The 17,950-nt window shown below is 39.9% G+C and overlaps 3 protein-coding genes across 3 annotated transcripts; 2 read left to right on the top strand and 1 right to left on the bottom strand.

Annotated features, from left to right (window-relative positions):
• Positions 1-1,846: 1,846 nt before the first annotated feature.
• Positions 1,847-5,126, bottom strand: fgg (fibrinogen gamma chain). The gene is made up of 9 exons (XM_058640640.1): positions 5,015-5,126; positions 4,881-4,928; positions 4,616-4,802; positions 4,419-4,503; positions 3,684-3,814; positions 3,247-3,380; positions 2,792-2,976; positions 2,325-2,602; positions 1,847-2,203 (listed from the first exon to the last, which is right to left on the bottom strand). Exons 1-9 carry the CDS (start codon positions 5,075-5,077, stop codon positions 2,025-2,027), a joined length of 1,290 nt encoding a protein of 429 aa, XP_058496623.1. The 5' UTR covers positions 5,078-5,126; the 3' UTR covers positions 1,847-2,024.
• Positions 5,127-10,553: 5,427 nt separating this feature from the next.
• lrata (lecithin retinol acyltransferase a) lies at positions 10,554-12,263 on the top strand. The gene is made up of 2 exons (XM_058641102.1): positions 10,554-11,137; positions 11,818-12,263. The coding sequence occupies exons 1-2, from the start codon at positions 10,586-10,588 to the stop codon at positions 11,968-11,970; spliced, it is 705 nt and encodes a 234-aa protein (XP_058497085.1). The 5' UTR covers positions 10,554-10,585; the 3' UTR covers positions 11,971-12,263.
• A 1,213-nt stretch (positions 12,264-13,476) lies between these two features.
• Positions 13,477-15,826, top strand: si:dkey-30k22.5 (lecithin retinol acyltransferase family protein). Its single transcript, XM_058641051.1, has 2 exons — positions 13,477-13,974; positions 14,719-15,826. The coding sequence occupies exons 1-2, from the start codon at positions 13,477-13,479 to the stop codon at positions 14,872-14,874; spliced, it is 654 nt and encodes a 217-aa protein (XP_058497034.1). The 3' UTR covers positions 14,875-15,826.
• Positions 15,827-17,950: the final 2,124 nt, after the last annotated feature.

Consider the following 17,950-nt stretch of genomic DNA (forward strand, 5'->3'; position numbering starts at 1 on the left):
ATCTTTTCGAAATCTGGTCGTCTGCAGATTTGGCAGGCTTGCTGTGGCTGTGTGGAAGGGCCATGTTTCCTTGTCTCCAGCAGAAAATGTCTGATCTGGACCTATACCTCAACATAATATTAAAAGAAGCCCTAACAAATAAGAAATTAATTTTTTATTTAGTTAATTTATTGCATTTTTACTAATTTATAAACCTCTACGTGAGACTCCTTTTTTTTATGTGTTTCATATGTTATGTTATTTTTGTTTTTTTTGATTATACCAATAACGTTTTATTAAACAAAAAGAATAACATTAGTAGCAGTATGAGAGACAAAAGACATGAACGAGACAAATCCTGGCAGTGCAATTAAAGAGGAAATAAAGAAGTTTGACTCCAACTTTGTTTTCGTAGCATAGCAACGATTCTGACTTTGCTCTCCATGGCAATTTGAACTGTCCGGGGCAAAGTTTGGTTTCTCTGCCTTTGTGTAACAGGCTATGTTTGTCAAACAAAATACACAGAAACAACACAGTTTCTCAATCCTTCAATTCCAGTCACCAAAAAAAATGTTTAGCCAGTTGTAGGAATATGAGTGGGCTGCCATACTGTGGCACAATCAGACTGGAACCAAACAGTCCTTTGGTTCCAGTGAACACAATCAGGGGGGTAGTTGACAATTTTAGGCCACAAGGGCATTTACCTTTTTGGCACAACCATCTACAATGAGCCAAATCTACACGTTGTTAGATTAGAGAGTGTTGTTAGGAAATGCATTAAAAGTACTTTAAAATGCAAGCTATGTGTTCTTATAAGATCATTGATAAAATAACATGGTAACAGTGATGTTTCCTGTTACTATGGTTTCTGCATTCAGACCAAACATCAACTACTACAGCTGAAACTAAGAGACTGGGTTCAACAAAAACCTGTTGTTATCTAATGCTGATAATCTTGATCATTTACAAAATAAAATAAAACCAATCCAATGAATTAACAGTTTTTCATGAATGTAGAAACTGTTTGAAATGACATACTTTCTAAATTTCTAATAGAGTATTTTTAAATACCCCTTCAAAATTCTTAGTGGATTACTGTCAATATTGTTTTATATGAATTCAAGAGTTTGTGTCTTGCTGCTTCTAATGCAAATACATCCCAATTAAACCATGCACATTTAAAATATTCTCTGTGGAGCTAAATTGCTATTTTATCACAAAGCTGTTCATTTATAATCAAATGGATGACATGAGTGAGTGAAGTAGTGGTTAGCACTCTTTCCTTTGCAGCAAGAAGACCCCGGTTGGAACAAGGGCCTTTCTGCATGGAGTTTGAATGTGCGTAGGTTTCCTCCCACAGTCCAAAAACAGGAAATATAGGTAATTTGGACGCTCTAAAATTGACTGTAGGTGTGAGAGTGAGTGGTCCAAATTGTCGTCTACTCCTGGCAAATGGTTGGTTTTCTCTATATGTGGCCCAGCTGTATCCCGCCTATCGCCCTATGTCAGCTGAGATTGGCACAGCACCCCCTGCGACCCTCCTGTGGAGGATAAAGTGGTAGAAAATGGATGGATGGAGTGAGTGAGTGAGTGTGGATGTGTGTTATCTATTAGAAACCAGTGACACAATGATGTGTGGTGTTGTGTCAGTGTTACAGTGGTCCTCTTATGCACAAATGGAAAAAAAGAGACAATTTTATTTCAGGGATGATTCGCAACGACACACGTGCAGTTTTCATGTGCTCACTTTCTTATGCCAGGTGTCTTGGTTCAGGTTAATTTAAAAAAAAACAAAACAAAAAAACAACTGTGTTATCAGTGGATGGTGATGAGTTCAAAGACTGCGCAGTACAGTAAGGAAAAGACATTATTTGGTGAAGAACAGGACATTTATTTAGTGCCCAAAACAACACTGGAGAAGGAAAACATCAGTGAACAGCTACAGACATGCAAATATTACATGGAGAAACACCCTTACAAGGTGTCTGTGCTGGACACAAGCACTGACCACAAACACATGTCTACTTTTGATCGTGCTTTTACTTTTATAGTCCACCAAACTGTTTCACACCCGCCTGTTGTCCATCGGCTGATGTGAAGCGGGTCAGTGGAATGATCTTCATGGTGGTTTCTTTCAGAGAGTACCAGCGGTTGTGCCATGTCACCCAAATGATGCCGTTGTCGTAACCAAATTCACCTGCATCCTTTTCTGTGTACCTACCACCTGGATTTAAAAAAAAAAAGAAAACACAGACCATTACAACACATACATTTGCAGGGTTAGGGTTGAACGGCAAATTTGTCTATGCCCTTAAAACAGCACAAGTCTGGCCGTGTGGTCTCACCCGTGTAGTATTTGCCGTTCAAATGTGCAGCATGACATCTGTTCATCCACCAGCCAGAGCCATCCTGCCGAGCACAGTTGCCATCATACTTGTCATTGTCGCTGTCGAAGGTGCTGAACTGCTGTCCGTTGTGTGACGTGTAGAACTTGTCGCTGGGGTCTTCGCCAAAGTCAAAGCCGTCAAAAGCATCTCCTGCATCGCCGCCAAAGTAGTAGCCATAGGTCAGCCGGTACTTGTCGGCCTCTGATCCCAGTTTGAACGTGTGGTAGTCTGCATGTCTGGAGAAAAGGGCAATGGTGGATTTTGTGTTTTTGATAATGTCCGCTGTGTCAGCATTTATCCTTTAAGTGGAGCCTCAAACTAAGGTCATGTTTGCCTTGTGAGTGAGTGCCTTTGCTGGTCTCTTATGTAATCTGTTATCTTCAGCGCATGTGAGTGAGTGTGAGTGTGTGTGTGTGTGTGTGTACCTTTTGTTGCCTTCCCAGTCAACAAGCTCGATCCTCAGCACAGTCGGGATGGGCGAATTAATGGTCAGCTGGTGGATCTTCTCGTTGCCGAGCCAGAACTCGGTAGTGTCGTCTGGGGAGAGATAACCAAATCCCTCCTTGTACTGGGTCCAGTCCTTGTTGAAGTCCACACTGCCGTCGCGTCTCTGTGGACACATAAACATGATCAGAGTCAAACATTTGTTCTGGCAAAAGAACACCATGTTCACTAAGGGACTGCATGATCTGTGCAGTTATGATTGCAGTTAAGGGAACAGCGGTTTTCTTTCATAGGAAACGGTTCAGTCCCTTCACCCTCTCTGATTATTTTATCATCATTTGCAATATTAGTTTTTTATTTAACAACAGAAGTATTAAATTGCTGTCATCCAGTGCTGCGCGAAGACACTGGCGAGGCAGTGATTCATGTTGCATACCCTCTGTATAATTGTGAATCCACGTCCAAAGCTGTCAATTTCACAGTAGACCAGGAACTGTTCAGTGGCCTGAGCTGGCTTGACGTAGTAAAGGCCGCTGGTGGTGGCACCTTTGTTTGCAATGTCCTGACAGTCTGGTGAAAAAAGAAGAAGAGTAGTACTAAAGCAAAATAAGCTTTTATGATGAAATTACAGTTGCTGTAGCCCTGAATTGTGTTTTAAATAAGTTTGACCAAATTCTTTGAAACGAGGTCAGAACAAATGAAGTCTATAGATTTGTTTACTTTGCTGCTTTCCCCCATTGACTTTAGTGTTTGACTAAACACTGAACAAGGACAAATGTTCACATGAAACACGATTGAGAAACTTCTTGTGAAATGGTACCGGCCTAAAGGTCATAGTTGAATGTATTTATTTATTCTATCTTTTCTTTTTACCTGATCCTGTGGTGGGTTGGATTTCGACTGTGTCTTTGCAAGGCTCGCTGCATTTCTGCTGCAGCTGGAGGGAGAGCTGCTTCAAGTCCGCCATCCTCCTCTCGTTAGATGAAATTATTTCCCCGAGTTCACTGGAAAGAAGAAGGAAACATACGTGAGCTGGATCCTAAGTAATACATGTTTCCAATTTTTCCACAGTGGAGCACTAATCAGAGCACGGCACAAAAATACATTTTGCAAATTGAATAAAAAAATGGAGATGAGGCTGTAAAAGATGTTTTATCATTAAATCTCTGAGGCTAAAGTCCAAACTGTGTGGGCGAACAGGTTGGCACATGTTGATCTGAAGGCGTGGGAGGACACAGAAGTTCTATACTCTATTACAAGTAAAAGTATTGCATCAGTGTGCGCTGATTCCTTTTTTATTTGACATGACTAGCCTATTCATTCATAATCTTACTTCATTATACCTCTATTATTCGATTAGATTAAAATGACCTTAACCATTCATGGAAAAACAAGCATCAATTGTCAGGGAAAAGTGAAATAATTTTCATTTACTCCACATAATGTCTCTATAACAGTACATCATGATTGACAATGATGATGGGATACAGTTTATTCTCCACAGTAAATTCACGGCAGTTATGAAGAGTAACTTTAAGTTGAAATACCAAAAAAAAAATTACACAAGTACTGACAAAATTAAGTTCTTGCATAACAACGTTGACTTACTACATTTGTTGCTCTTGTGAAAGGATGGTATTTTCATAGTGGACGACATCATCCAGCATACTCGACGACCTTTTGAAATTTGTGTCTGAAAAGAAAAGACACTTTCACCGTTTCAATCAACCGATCAGTTTGGTGAATACTTTGAAGTCAAATTGATCGCAAAGAACAAATAACAACCATGATTTTTGTTTTATTACCTTGTGGTCCACTCTTTTGAGCTGAAGTGGTAGAATCTTTCATGTAGACTATTGTTTCGTCTGTCCCCTGGGTCAAATTGGCAATTTTGTCCAGCTCACTTTGCAAAGTCTCCAACTCATCATCTACTCCTGGCAGATACCTCAGAAGGTAATCAGCCACTCCACATGTCGTGGGACAGTATTTTCCCTGTGAGCAGACATTTTGTGCTCAGTGATTGCACACAACAAAAACATCACACGTTACGGTTTATGACCGTCCACTTACGAAGGCATCGGTTTTGGTGCATGTTAAGATGTTGTCTCCTCTGGTTTGCTGCAGGAAAAAGACAAATGGGTTTAGAGTTTTTGTTGCTGGAGAAAACTGCATCAGTAAGAAGAGGTGTACATTTAGTGACTCACTGCAGATGAGATGGAAAACAGTAACAGAAGCCCTCCTGCTGTTGTGAGAAGTGATGGGGCCATGTTGCTTCAGCCACCAGATGTGGTCTTGTCCTCTTGGAGAATGAGGAGTGATTTGACTCTGTGGGATATTTATCTGAACAAGGTCATCAGTTCAGTTTGATAAGGAGGTCATATGCAAACATAACCTTCTCTGTGTGCGGGGAAAAAGCTGTGACTCAAATGTCCAAACCTGCGTGCGCTCACTTCCCACTTTTGACTTGGTTGAAACATGTTTTTTTTAACCAAACTCCGTGTTTGTAATGATGGCACAGCCAATGATGACTCAGCTTGAGCCACGCTTTATTTATCGTTCTTTTTTTGTCTTATGATAAAGATCAGACACAATGAGTCATTCAGTGAAGAAATAATGTTATTGTACATGTAAATGTAAAACATTAACACATGCAGGATTAACACTAAGAAAATATTCAATATTTTTTAGCTGAGATAGGCAAAATGAAAATCTATTTCTGTCAGGAAAAGAAATAGATAAATACCAATCAATATGATATCTATCTATCTATCTATCTATCTATCTATCTATGGCAGAGAAAATGCAGCCAAAATTCCCTGTTCAACTTCATACAACGACTTCCAGTGTTTTGGGTGCAAAAGCTTTGACAAGAGTGTTGTAAAGGTCTGGAATGTATGTAAATTATAATAAAAAAAAAATACTTGTAAAAAAAAAAGAGATACTTTTACACAAACTAGTGTGTCTGTAGTCGTCGAGTTGTGCTGCGTCACTTGTAAATGTAAACAAATGTCTGTTACACGTTGTCAAATGATTAAACCCGTCAGCTCCATGTGACTCTCTGTGTTCCTCAGTAAAGCAGTGTTTCGATCCCGTGCTGCACACAGGAAGTGTCAAGAAAGATGGAGGCAACAGCAAGATTGTACCAATCAAGAGAGACAGCTGCAAACAGGTTAGATTATGAAAGGAAAAACAAAGGCTTCAGAAGTTAATTCTACTGTCTTTCATCAGTCTGACGGGATAAAGGCTTCTTGTCCTTGCTTGTCCCTGCATTGTTGCCGTACACAGAACTGATCATTTAGCTCTGTCAAGGAGGCAGGTCACAAATAATGTTACATCCTTTTTGTTTACAAAGACCAAACAGAGGCAGACTAGTTACAAACATTTCCAAATCGTTCTCAGAGAGATAAAGGTTGCACATTAGAACGACGAAAAACTATCATGCAGATCATTACATGAGAGCAGTCACTTTATCATCGCTGTCATGTTTGAATTCTCACATGGCCCCAGTTTCAAGCATCTGTGCTCGTTTGGAGTCACAGTTACTCCTGTACCAGATGTGGATGTTGAGGTTAAAAAGATAAACTACTTTAACATTATAAATTACACGCAGGTTTTTCCACCACTGCTTGGTGGGAGTGAGCTGAAATCACTTAACCCCACGATCTTGTCAGGTCAACATTTTGCAGGGTGTAACACTGATGCAGTGGGTGATATTGGTCACACAGTGGATATTCTTTAGGTTGCACATGGAGTACACATCTCTTTTTATTACATCAAAACAACCAGTCAAGATACATGGGGAAAAATAAAGTTTAATAACACGGCCTCGTGTTGACATTGGATGATAAATCTTACCATAACTACCGCTGTGTGACCTAGATTTATAATGTGGAGGAGAGAAAATGGCCCAGAGTGGGTATAAAAGCCTTGCTGACCTGAGAATGAACTGCAAAGGGACATGAACCTAAACCGTGCTGAACTTTTGCTGAACTGGCCTCTTTGTGTAGATACACCAGATGGAAAGTGTCTCTTTCTGTCTCTAAGGGCCACAAAGACATGGACACTCCTTTTGCACACTGTGTCCAGGATGTTGAGATGGGCTGTTGTTCTTCTTAATGTGGCACTGATGCCAGCCTAACACTTGTATGTCTATTCTTCACCAGAATACAAAACAGCATAAGCAGCAGAAAGCAAAACTACTGACATTATTATAATTATTGACGCTGTAAAGAAAGGCACGGGAATGTGGTGCGAGATTGTTTTTCTTTCCTTGAAATCATTATGTCTTGAGCAGTTGGGTTCTTAAATTTCACGGCTGAGAAACAGTCAGCAGGTTCACAGGTTTCCTGACCAGGAATTAAATTTAAAGAGTCTTGTTAGGGTCCCCTGTCGGCCACAACTATAAGTCTGGAGCCATTTGACCATAGTGTAAATCTCCCCCCGACACAGGGCAAAGGTTTGTTGCAACGCCAACTCAGGGTTCAACCTGTGGTCACAGACGTTAAGTCGACTCAGCTGAACATGGTGTGACACAGGGAAGAACATTCACTGAGGCTAAAACGTTGTTGGACACATTTAAAGTAATAACCTTACAGGGATATGTCTCTAATATCATTTCATAATATCATTTCTAATATCAATATCATTTCAGCCACAAGTTCACCCAGGCTTGTGGAAAACAATGCAAATTTTATTGCGTATTCTTTGTATATCTGGGAAGTCACAAAAGTATTCAGATGCCTGAGTATTACACTAACAGGGCTGTAATGACATATTCAGATACATATGTAGTACTTTAATTTGGAGTTGGTTCCCCTTTTTGCAGCTATACCAGCTTCCACTCATCTTTGAAGACTTTGCTCAAGATTTTGAAGTGTTTCTATGGGAATTTGTGTCCATTCATTCATTCTGTAGAGCATTTATGAGGTCAGGCACTGATGTTGGACGAGAAGACCTGGCTCACAATCTCTGTTCCAGTTCATCCCACAGGTGCTAGGTGAGGTTGAGGTCAGGTCAGTCAAGTTCTTCCACACCAAAACTCAAAGTCAAACCATGTCTTTATAGTCCTTGCTTTTTTGCACTGGGACACAGTCATGTTGGAATAGAAAAGGGTCTTCCTCAAACTGTTGCCACAATGAAGCAAAGCATTGTCCAAAATGTCTTTGCTGAAGTGTTAAGATTGTCCTTCATTGGAGAGAAGGGGCCGAACCCAAAGCCTGATTGAAACACCTGAATTAGACCTAACAGGTGTGGACAAATACTTTTGTCCATATAGCGTATATTTATTAAATTTGATGTTCTTTATTTCACTATTTAATTTCCTTTTCTGTGTAGCGGAGTATGTTTCTAATATTTTAATCTTGTATTTCATCTCTATATTTTGTTAAATACCTGACACTGTACTGTTGTTTCCCAGCTGTGGGATCCATAAAGTCTGTCGGTCAGAATTTAGGTCAACAAATGCAAGTTGAAAAAGGCTGAAGTGTCTCTGATGGCATTTTGGATTTCAAATGAGCGTGTAATCGAAGCCTAGGATTATGGTAATCTGGTTAAAATCATGTTTTTTTTCTCTCATCACAAGGTGCCTCTGAGAAACTGCAGGTCAGCACAGCCTGTTTGTTCAGGGCTGATGAAGAGGCAGAACAGACTGGCCTTTGTGAGTAAAAAACAACAACAACAACGGGGTTAATCAGCTTTAAAGTAAAATTGCAAGTCGAAAAAGAAAGCACAACAAATTCAGACACTCGTCTTTGTTGCATTCTTAGAAAAAAGGTAACATGCAGACACTTAAGAAGCTTATATTCTGACCCTTTAGGATTAATAAAGTATTCTGAATGATGGGATGAGACTGTTCCTTAAACTTCTATGATGAAGTAGTGTCAGTCAGGTGTTTTTCAGTGTTGCTGTATAGAGCAGTAAGAAATGACATCTATGCTTTTATGTGAAGGAAGAAAACTGCAGAAAATTGTATTATTCTGGTCTTAACTCAGTCTGAGTTTAGGTTGATCAGGTTTACATCCACACTGTGGAGACACTGGCGCTCCTGTCTGTGCAGGTGACAGTGGCTGATGTTTCTTATTTTAAATGATCTCCTGTTTCCTGTGTATTTTTTTTTACATGTGCTATGGACATTTTTGTGTTTTGAATAAAGTCAACAACAACAACAATAATAATAGTAAACTGGAAAATAGATCAAATAGATGGATCAAAACTAAAGCTCAATTTTGATTTACCTGTTCTATTGTACGGTTTGTAATTGATTATTGTATGATTAATTTTTCTGAATGTTTCTTCCACCACTGTTCAAAAATTAAAATGCAAAATTATGTAGAAATCCATTTTCTATAAAAACATAAAATACACATGAATAAGGGTATTTTTCTTTTAAGATACAATAAAAGCTTTCTAAGTTCAAATATATTCTATCAATTCTTACAAATGTCTCATTATTGTCAGCGTGATTTGTGTCTCAGTTTTAAATGAAGACTGAACAATGGAGCTCATTATACTGCTAAAGCTATAGTTTACTGCTGCTGTGTAAGAAACATGGCCTGTTAATATACAGTAAATGAGGCAAGTTTGTGGCCAGAATCACAAGCTGCTGCATTTTCCTAATGGTCTTAAATGTGTGATTTATTCAGTGATTGTTTTTCTTCTTGTCTGTTTGCTGTGGTATGTATTCTTTGTGATGTCTCCTATCTTAGAATAGGATATTTTGTGAACAAAGAATTGCTTTGGTGGCAGTTTACTGGTGAGCAATTTGATGTTGCCAGGTTTGTGAGGAGGATATGCATCAGTGAAAGTAGTACCAAGTACCAACTGTGCTCTCAAAGTAACATATTATCACCAAAGTCAAAATACAGTGGTGTAAATAGACCGAGTTAAGTCAGAGAGCGAATATTCACAGGAGGCAGACTTATGCCCAATAAGATAATTTACTCAGATCATCCTCCTCCTCTTCCTCACGTATACTTCACATATTGGTATAGTGAAGTTAGAATAAGATGGAGCAAAAGATACAGTTACTCTAATTACCTGGGATCGCGACCCTTTTCGCATAAAGCTTGCATGTCCTCCTTGTAGGTTTTCTCCCACAGTCCAAAAACATGCAGAATTGGGGATTAGGTAAATTGGACACTCTAAATTGACCATAGGTGTGAGAGTGAATGGTTGTTTGTCTCTTCTTGTATTTATGGTTGTCTTATTTTTCTAATTATGTGGCCCTGTGATGCAGTGGCAATCTGTCCAGGGTCGACCCCGCCTATCACCCTATGTCAGCTGAGATTGGCACCAGTGCCCCTCGTGAGGAGGATAAAGTGGTAGAAGATGGATGGATGGATAATTTATTCGAAATTTTACAGGCACTCCGATCACATACCCTGGTTTACAGTACAGTAGAACCTCACGTACCACTGGTGGTACACACACCACATTTTGAGAACCATGGAGATAAAGTGCTTTATACACTTGTATGAATGACTAACAGTATAACTATATTAAAGGATTTAAACTTAACTCTCTACAGCTAATTCTCTTCCTTTCTGTGCTGCATTAGAGAGTGGATTAATGGAGACTATACCCCTGCACATGTGTGCACTGCACAGCAATGCAGTGGGAAAAGATCCGCAAAATACTAAAGCTGTGATGGTAGTAAAAAAGCCCACGTGCGAAAGGTCACTCGTGGCCTCACGCTGTTTCTCCTCCTCGTGCCACTGAGAATAAAAAGCTCATTCCTCTCACGCACTCGCACACATTCCCTTTGAACGCGCCTCAGGATGCTGCAGCTGCTCACGTTCCTGGTGGAGAAACTCTCCCTCCTCTCCAACTTCAAACTTTATGATTCCAGCTGGTTGGACGGAGAGGGGCAGGGGGCGCAGGGGGCGCAGGAGGCGCAGCAGCGGCCCACACAGCGCGCTGCACCGCAGAGAGGAGACCTGCTCGAGGTCCCAAGAACCCTTTTTACGCACTACGGTATTTACCTGGGTGACAACAAAGTGGCTCATCTGATACCCGACATCCTCCCCGTGCTCACAGGCGACAAGAAACTCATCTCCTCAGTCATAACGAACAAGAGGCTGGTCCTGGGCTGCGTGTACAGGTGCGCCACGGTGCGCGTGGACACGCTGGATGATTTTGCGTACGGCTGCAGCGTCCTAGTGAACAGCACGGATCAGATGATGAAAGCGCAGGCGCTGCCCAACGAAGACGTCGCCAAGAGAGCGGAGAAGCTGATCGGAGCGATCCCGTACAGTCTGCTGTGGAATAACTGCGAACACTTCGTGACTCACTGCAGATATGGACACGCAGCGAGCCGCCAAACTGAGAAGGTAAAGATGAGGCCAACGCGTCCTCAGTCTCTCACTGAGTGACTGCCATCATAGTTACATGACAGTCTGGGGTTTTTATTATATTATATTATATTATATTATATTATATTATATTATAAGTTATATATTTCTTGCACTAATAAGGTTACAAAGTGCTTTGCACTGAGATCAAATAACAGAACCAAATTAAAAAATCATCAACAAGTTCAGCTGTTATCACTTTGCTAAACTAGTTTAGTGCAGTAATATGAATAATGAAATAGGAACATGCAACACATGAGTAAAGAATACAAACAATGCAATAATACATGTTTTAAAAAGGTGATTATCTGTATCATCCATAACTTTAAATGTGTTTAGTAAGTCACTACCATCCTGACACAAGTTGTGTTTTGATCAGATGACATAGAAAACGATGATGCTGTTAGTTAATAACATTATAAAGACTTCATTACTTCCTTTGCAGTAAAGCACAGTAAAACCCCTGTTATTACAGAGCCAGAGTTCATGTGAAAATGTCTTTACCAAGCCTAACGCTGAGTGAACTGGGTTTAACACTGCACACTGATTTATGACGGCAGTTTAACAATGTTCCTTCACCTTCAAGGCCACATTTCCTGCAGCCAGAACTTTCATCTGATTGAAATATATCATAATTGATTTCCTATCTTTCTTCACAGTTCTGCGAGTGTCTGAAATCGATCATCAGAGACCAGCGGAGCGTCATTGTGACAGGACTGCTGGGAATCATCTCCATTATCTCTTTCGGTATGGCTGCTTCAACTACATTGCCCACAATTCTCATCCCCTTCACTCTGTGGATGGCCGGTTAGAGACGTCTCAGCAAAAGAACAGAACTTTAATCCATCAAGCAGGACTGGAAAACCTTGCACTTGTTTCATGTTGGTGCCTTTAAAAGTCTCTTTAACGACATGATTTGCATTGAAATGTGTAGACTATGGTGAATGTTTTGTGGCTTTTATTTGACTTTTTTTATGTGAAATGCATTCAATCTCTGAGTCATTATGAGTATCTTAATGTATATAGCAGGTCTTTTTTTGTAGTTCACTTAATATAATGGAATGCTGTAAATATGAAAAATTTATAATAAACATCTTATTTTTTATTTGTGTGTATTAGTGTGTTGGCGCCATCATTTTGCAGTCGAAGCAGACAACGATGTTGCAACAATAAGCAGTGGAGATGAGATGAGGCCTTTGAGAAAGACTCATTATGCTGTAATAATAATTTGGGAACCTATTCTACTCTGGTCAAAACAACTTGAAACAGGAATCTGATTTGTATTTAAGACTTGGTTTTTTATTGTGTTTTTATATAAATTAGATTATACAAGAGTCTCTTGAGATGCCCTTGAAAGAGAAGCCTAAATTAACGTTGATATGAGGAGATTAGGTCGAGACCATATATAACAAAAAGTGGATGTATTCTTCTGGTTCTTCCAATGACACCAATGTGGAAGTAGAAATATAATGAATTGCCTCGAGTGGGCAAGTGACTGCTGGAGTGGAATGGTGAGTGAATGGAAGTTTATGGGGAAGTGAACCAACTTTTAATTTGATTGATAATGTCAGTAAATATCATCTTGATGAGTTAATGGTCTGGACACATAATTTCAGTTTTACAAAATGATGCTCCCATTGAGCGGAGAATTTCTGATTAAATGTGGAACATATTTGAGAGTGATTGGTATCACCTGGTTGCAGGTGACGCCTCTGAACTTCCTGCAACAAAACATCAACATGGCGCCAGTGAAATCAGGATTCCAGAGGCTTCAAAATGGGAGTGAGATTCTTGAGGGACACATCACATTTGGCAGCAACATTTCTATGGTCCATGGTCTTATAAATATAATGTATATAATCCACATAAAAAAAAATGCCAAGCAGTGTCATCATACTACTAATTCTTCTTTTTCTGTTAGTTCAAAATCTATACCTTTGACTATATCAGATTATATATTTTGTGCTGAATAATCATGAGTCATATCCAAGCAGTTGCAGATTGGTCTAATCCCTGAAAAACAAAGGCGCATTATTTGTGTGGTTGCTCGGTATCTGTGACCTTCTCAATGGAGGATTTAACTTGTCGCCAATGCAGCCTTCTTAATGAGGACCCTTGACCTTAATACATCGCAAACAAGGCCTGAGTTTCAAAATCCTACCACAGAACAAAGTGATTAGAGAAAGCTCCTTAAAACTCTCTCAAAATCAAACCCAAAACATTGACCAATGTTTAATCTCACTGACCACAGTGGCTCCTCCCAATTCTGACACGAATTAAATGCTCAGGTGCCGCGCACTGTGCTGCACACTCCCACCATGTTCCTCTACCAGCTGCTCAACTTTTTCTTCGCAGCTTCCAAAAAGGAGGAAGAGGAGGAGGAAGACTCCAAAAATGACCTGTCACTTTTCAAGCGTGGCGATCTGTTAGAAGTTCCCAGGACGTTATTCACACACTTTGGCATATACCTGGGCGACAACCGCGTGGCTCATCTCATTCCAGACATCCTGCCTGTAATGACCGGGGATAGAAATGCTATTGCCAAAATGGTAACGAATAACCGCCTCCTGCTGGGGGTTATCACCAAGACCGCCAGTGTCAGAGTGGACTCTGTGGCAGATTTCGCCTACGGCTCAGAGATTGTCATCAACCACATGGACAAAGTGTGCAGCCAGCCTCCGCTAGATGGGGATGAGGTGGCGCGAAGGGCAGAGAAACTCCTGGGCTCTGTCACCTACAGTTTACTGTGGTACAACTGCGAACACTACGTCATGTACTGCAGATACGGCATGGCTATCAGCTACCAGACATACCAGGTAAAGTCTCTGGTCTCCGGTTAGTAAGATTGAATGATTGCTTTGCATTTTGAATACATGACGCCCAAATGTATGGTGACACAAAGAGGGAATACTGTACATGTCATTTAGGACAGTGTTGTGTGTGTGTGAATGTGCTCAGACATCTTCAGGACTTAGCTGCAGACAAGTTCACTTGCCTGAATTAAGATGTGGATATTTTATCTTGGGCCACGTGGGGGAGTAGTGGTTAGTGCTGTTCACGACCTGGTCGAAACAAGGGCCTTTCTGCATTCTACAGTGAGAAGTGGCGTTTTTAACTCACATCAATGTTAGTTCTTCACAAGGTCTCTGGTTTCTCTGTCTTTGTATCGTGCACTGCTAAGGTCACATGTAAAGCCACAGCTTATTACACGTGCAGCATGTAAAATACTCTCAGTTATTTCTAAGGGGTTTAGATTGACAGTTGAGTAAAGCAATGTTAATCTGAATGTACTTATGAAGTAGTGCGACTACTACCCTAACCCAGTCTTACTTCTTAATCACTGGCAACTGTAATGCTGAGTATGTGACCCAACACAGATGAATAGCTTCACTTATTCAGGAGTCAAGTACTGCAGCTCCATCTAGTGTTACTAAATGCCCTAATTAATCCCATCTCGGAGGAATTGAGGACTCCCTTTAATAGACCATCACATTTCACTCGTCTGGTGGTTGATCATCTTTCTTAAGTCACTGTCTAATGATGACACATTTTCCACCCAGTTCTGCACAACGGTGAGGAAGATTGTCTGCAGTAGGATGAGCGCCTATCTGAGCACACTATGTGGTGTGGGAACTATGTTGTATCTGGGCTGTGTGACACCACTGACACTTTTACCAACCCTGCTCATCTCATTCACCATCTGGATGGCGGCCTAAAGGCCTCGTGAGTAAAGACGAGTGGTGTGACTCAATACACAGGGAAATGTATGTTTTACATTCTTTCGTCAGTTGTATACTTGTTTTTTAATATATATATACATATATATGCAGAGATTCTTGCATCCTTTATTTGTTTATTAGAACGTTGCAGAAGGTAACTCATCTTATTTCTATCGTAATCACCAAGTCACAGGTGAAGGTGTTACACCAATGGAGGCCTACAATTCTCATTATTGAGGTTTTACCTGGATATTATAACATGGTATTACTGTCATTTCCTTATTACTACCAATAATTCACAATCCACATTAGAGAAGATAGCACTACCTTAATATTGCCCCATTACAATGTGAATTGTTACTTAAAGTGACTTTTTCCTTTTACATTTTGTAATTTTGTCATTCTCAGCTTCTTCTTCTGGAAAAACTTTTCAACTATTGTCCTTTTCTGCTGTCATTAAATGTGTACGAATCCCAAACTCTTTCAAATCAAAACAATCAAATGTTTTAATATATAGAATGTACAATATCATATTGACATTTTAAGACACGTGTCGCAATGTTTACGAGGACAGTCCAGTGTTTTTCATGGAGGTGGTGTTGGGATATGATTTTGTTTTCCCCCTCCCCAGCTCTGACTTACTGTGTTGATATTTCACATTGATCTTGTTTAATAATAGCAGCACAGTTGTAATCTCTCGAGGACTGAAATGAAGCTCAGCAGAGGCGTTTAGATGAAACTGACCTATGATCTCATCTATACGTATGTAGCCGGAGCTTATATAAATGTCACACTGCTTTTCTAAGGGCGGGATGGTTCTAAAAGTAACCAGTGCGATACATCTCTTTTGTCAAAGTGCAGTAAACTTCTCACATTATATTACTTTGATCAATTATATTGGAAAATGTCACACACAGCATGTTTTTCATTAAAGAGGTTTTTCTATCTACCTGCTTCAAACTGTTGTTTTTCTACATTTTTTCCTTTGCCTGTCATTAAAGTTACTAACTATCCTTTTATTTTGCCGGATGAGGGGGAAAAAATATCCATGGGAACAAGCTGTTGAAAACAGGATAAATTGCTCATTACTGCAGAGTATGTGGTCAACTTTATGCCATTGTTACTACAACTAGGAAAGCGTTCTGTAATAGCAACATTCCTACGTCTTCTTTTAGCATTTTCCCTGAGAATTGACCCTTTTGACCCCTTTTATTTGAGTGGAGACACTTAGTGGTGACCAGGAAGATAAAGTATATTATTTAGAGCAACTCTGACTATCAGGGTAATTCATTATTTGAAAAATCTGAGGGTGAAAGTAATACATTATTGATGCTACGTTTGTCCAAAGGGAGAACACTTACAATGACTTAATGATCCAGTGATGGTACTTAGAAGTATACGAGGAATATTTATAAAACAAATCAATACAACTTACAGTTTGACGGCAGTAGATCTGCCTGTGTCTTTAGCTATTCATTTAAGTTACGAATAAAAATAAGTAAACTTTAACATCTGGGTTTCTTTTAAAAAGGAGTCCAAAATCAGCGGGTCATAAGCGAACAAGCAGAAACAAGATAACTACTATAAATAGTAGCTGAACAGCACATATATGATCTGGGAAAATAGCTGATGTGCCAAAAAGCTTTGACCACTGTGTGTAAAATGACTTAACATTTACTGGCAGTTCCATGAGCTTAAATAACCAAACAGAATTTATCCACTTTATCCTTTTTTTTAATACTGACAAGTCAGCAAAAATAACTATCACACACTCTCTTCTTGTGACGACAAGCGTGTAAGTGGAGTGGACGCAAACGCTGGACACATCACAAGAGGGTTCATTTAAGGGGGCACAAATCAGTGTTTACTGGACGAAATAAGGTTTCGGCTCACAGGCAGTTACGTTAGGAAGGGAAAGGTACAAAGAGAAGAGTCAAAAAAATATAAAAACTTACACTAGGAAACGCTGGAACGCTCAGTGTGGCAGGGAATGAAGTCTGAACTGATACTGCAAAGGGAAGGAGGTGAGTTAATAAGGAACAGGTGTATGTTGTTTGGGTGTGTCTATCAATCAGTGGGGGGCGGGATTAAAAATCGGAAGTAAAGGAGTCTAAAACAAGAGAGAGCAGTGAGTATTTCAAAATAAAACAGGATATAAAGAAAATCACTTTGCACAAATACAGAACACTTCCTCCTGCAGTAGTGGGAGGTAATAGACACAAAAATAAGAACAAAAAGATGGCTCACATTACACTAACTGTCAATATATGATGTGAGTGCAAGATAAAAACCATGGATCATCATAATGGAGTGGAAAAGATCAAGGAAGACGTTCACATCTGACGCCAAACACACAGTAAGAGGAGGAGTAAGAATCTTCATATTTCACCACTGAACCACCTCGACCACAAGCGAGGAAATGCGTCTTCAGACACGTTTGTTTTGTCCAGCGCTATTTACACGGTTGCGTAAGAACGCGTTGCTCTCCACATGGATGAAGAACACTATCACTATCAGAGGTTCCTCATTCAAAGAGAACAGAGATGTTTTCCAAGCACTCGAATTACAGATGATTGTCCAGGAAAGCCAGTCAAACCATAAAAATGTATCTTTGTCTTAAATTTGAGCAAATAAAAGATAATTTCCTTGCAATTACACTACAAACCCAGAGTAGAGAAATGGTTCAAGAGAAACTGATTTAATGAGCTAAATCTGGCAAGTTCTATTCAGCAGGCATGCAGCATAGTCTCCCCTTGGATTGATTGTTCCACCTCTATAATTTATACATCGCAGAGTTTAGTCTGGATTCATTGAATTTCATTTTAATTACTGTCATCTGTGGGAATTGCTCTGTTTGGCTCCACATGAGTGATCTGAGAGTCAAGGAAGGTGAGAGTGCCTCACTACAAGAAGGTCACCAGTTTATAGCCAGGTTTGACCCAAGGCCGTTCTGTGTGGAGTTTGCATGTTCTCCCTGTGTGCGTGTGAGGGTTTGTACTTATTATTAATCCCCTTACGGAAATTCCTTCTCTGCATTTAACCCATCCTCGACCAGAAACCTTCCTAGAAATTA

This window comes from Solea solea, chromosome 10, assembly GCF_958295425.1.
Source record: "Solea solea chromosome 10, fSolSol10.1, whole genome shotgun sequence".
NCBI classification, from domain to species: domain Eukaryota; kingdom Metazoa; phylum Chordata; class Actinopteri; order Pleuronectiformes; family Soleidae; genus Solea; species Solea solea.

What these genes read in the sequence shown, in the direction of transcription:
- fgg (XM_058640640.1), bottom strand. Translation starts at nt 5,077, where the DNA reads ATGGCCCCATCACTTCTCACAACAGCAGGAGGGCTTCTGTTACTGTTT. An exon ending in TCACAAGAGCAACAAATGTA is followed by an intron (nt 3,815 to 4,418) that starts GTAAGTCAACGT and finishes TCTTCTTTCCAG; the next exon opens with TGAACTCGGGGAAATAATTT. An exon ending in GATTCACAATTATACAGAGG is followed by an intron (nt 2,977 to 3,246) that starts GTATGCAACATG and finishes ATGTGTCCACAG; the next exon opens with AGACGCGACGGCAGTGTGGA.
- lrata (XM_058641102.1), top strand. Translation starts at nt 10,586, where the DNA reads ATGCTGCAGCTGCTCACGTTCCTGGTGGAGAAACTCTCCCTCCTCTCC. An exon ending in CGAGCCGCCAAACTGAGAAG is followed by an intron (nt 11,138 to 11,817) that starts GTAAAGATGAGG and finishes CTTTCTTCACAG; the next exon opens with TTCTGCGAGTGTCTGAAATC.
- si:dkey-30k22.5 (XM_058641051.1), top strand. Translation starts at nt 13,477, where the DNA reads ATGTTCCTCTACCAGCTGCTCAACTTTTTCTTCGCAGCTTCCAAAAAG. An exon ending in TCAGCTACCAGACATACCAG is followed by an intron (nt 13,975 to 14,718) that starts GTAAAGTCTCTG and finishes TTTTCCACCCAG; the next exon opens with TTCTGCACAACGGTGAGGAA.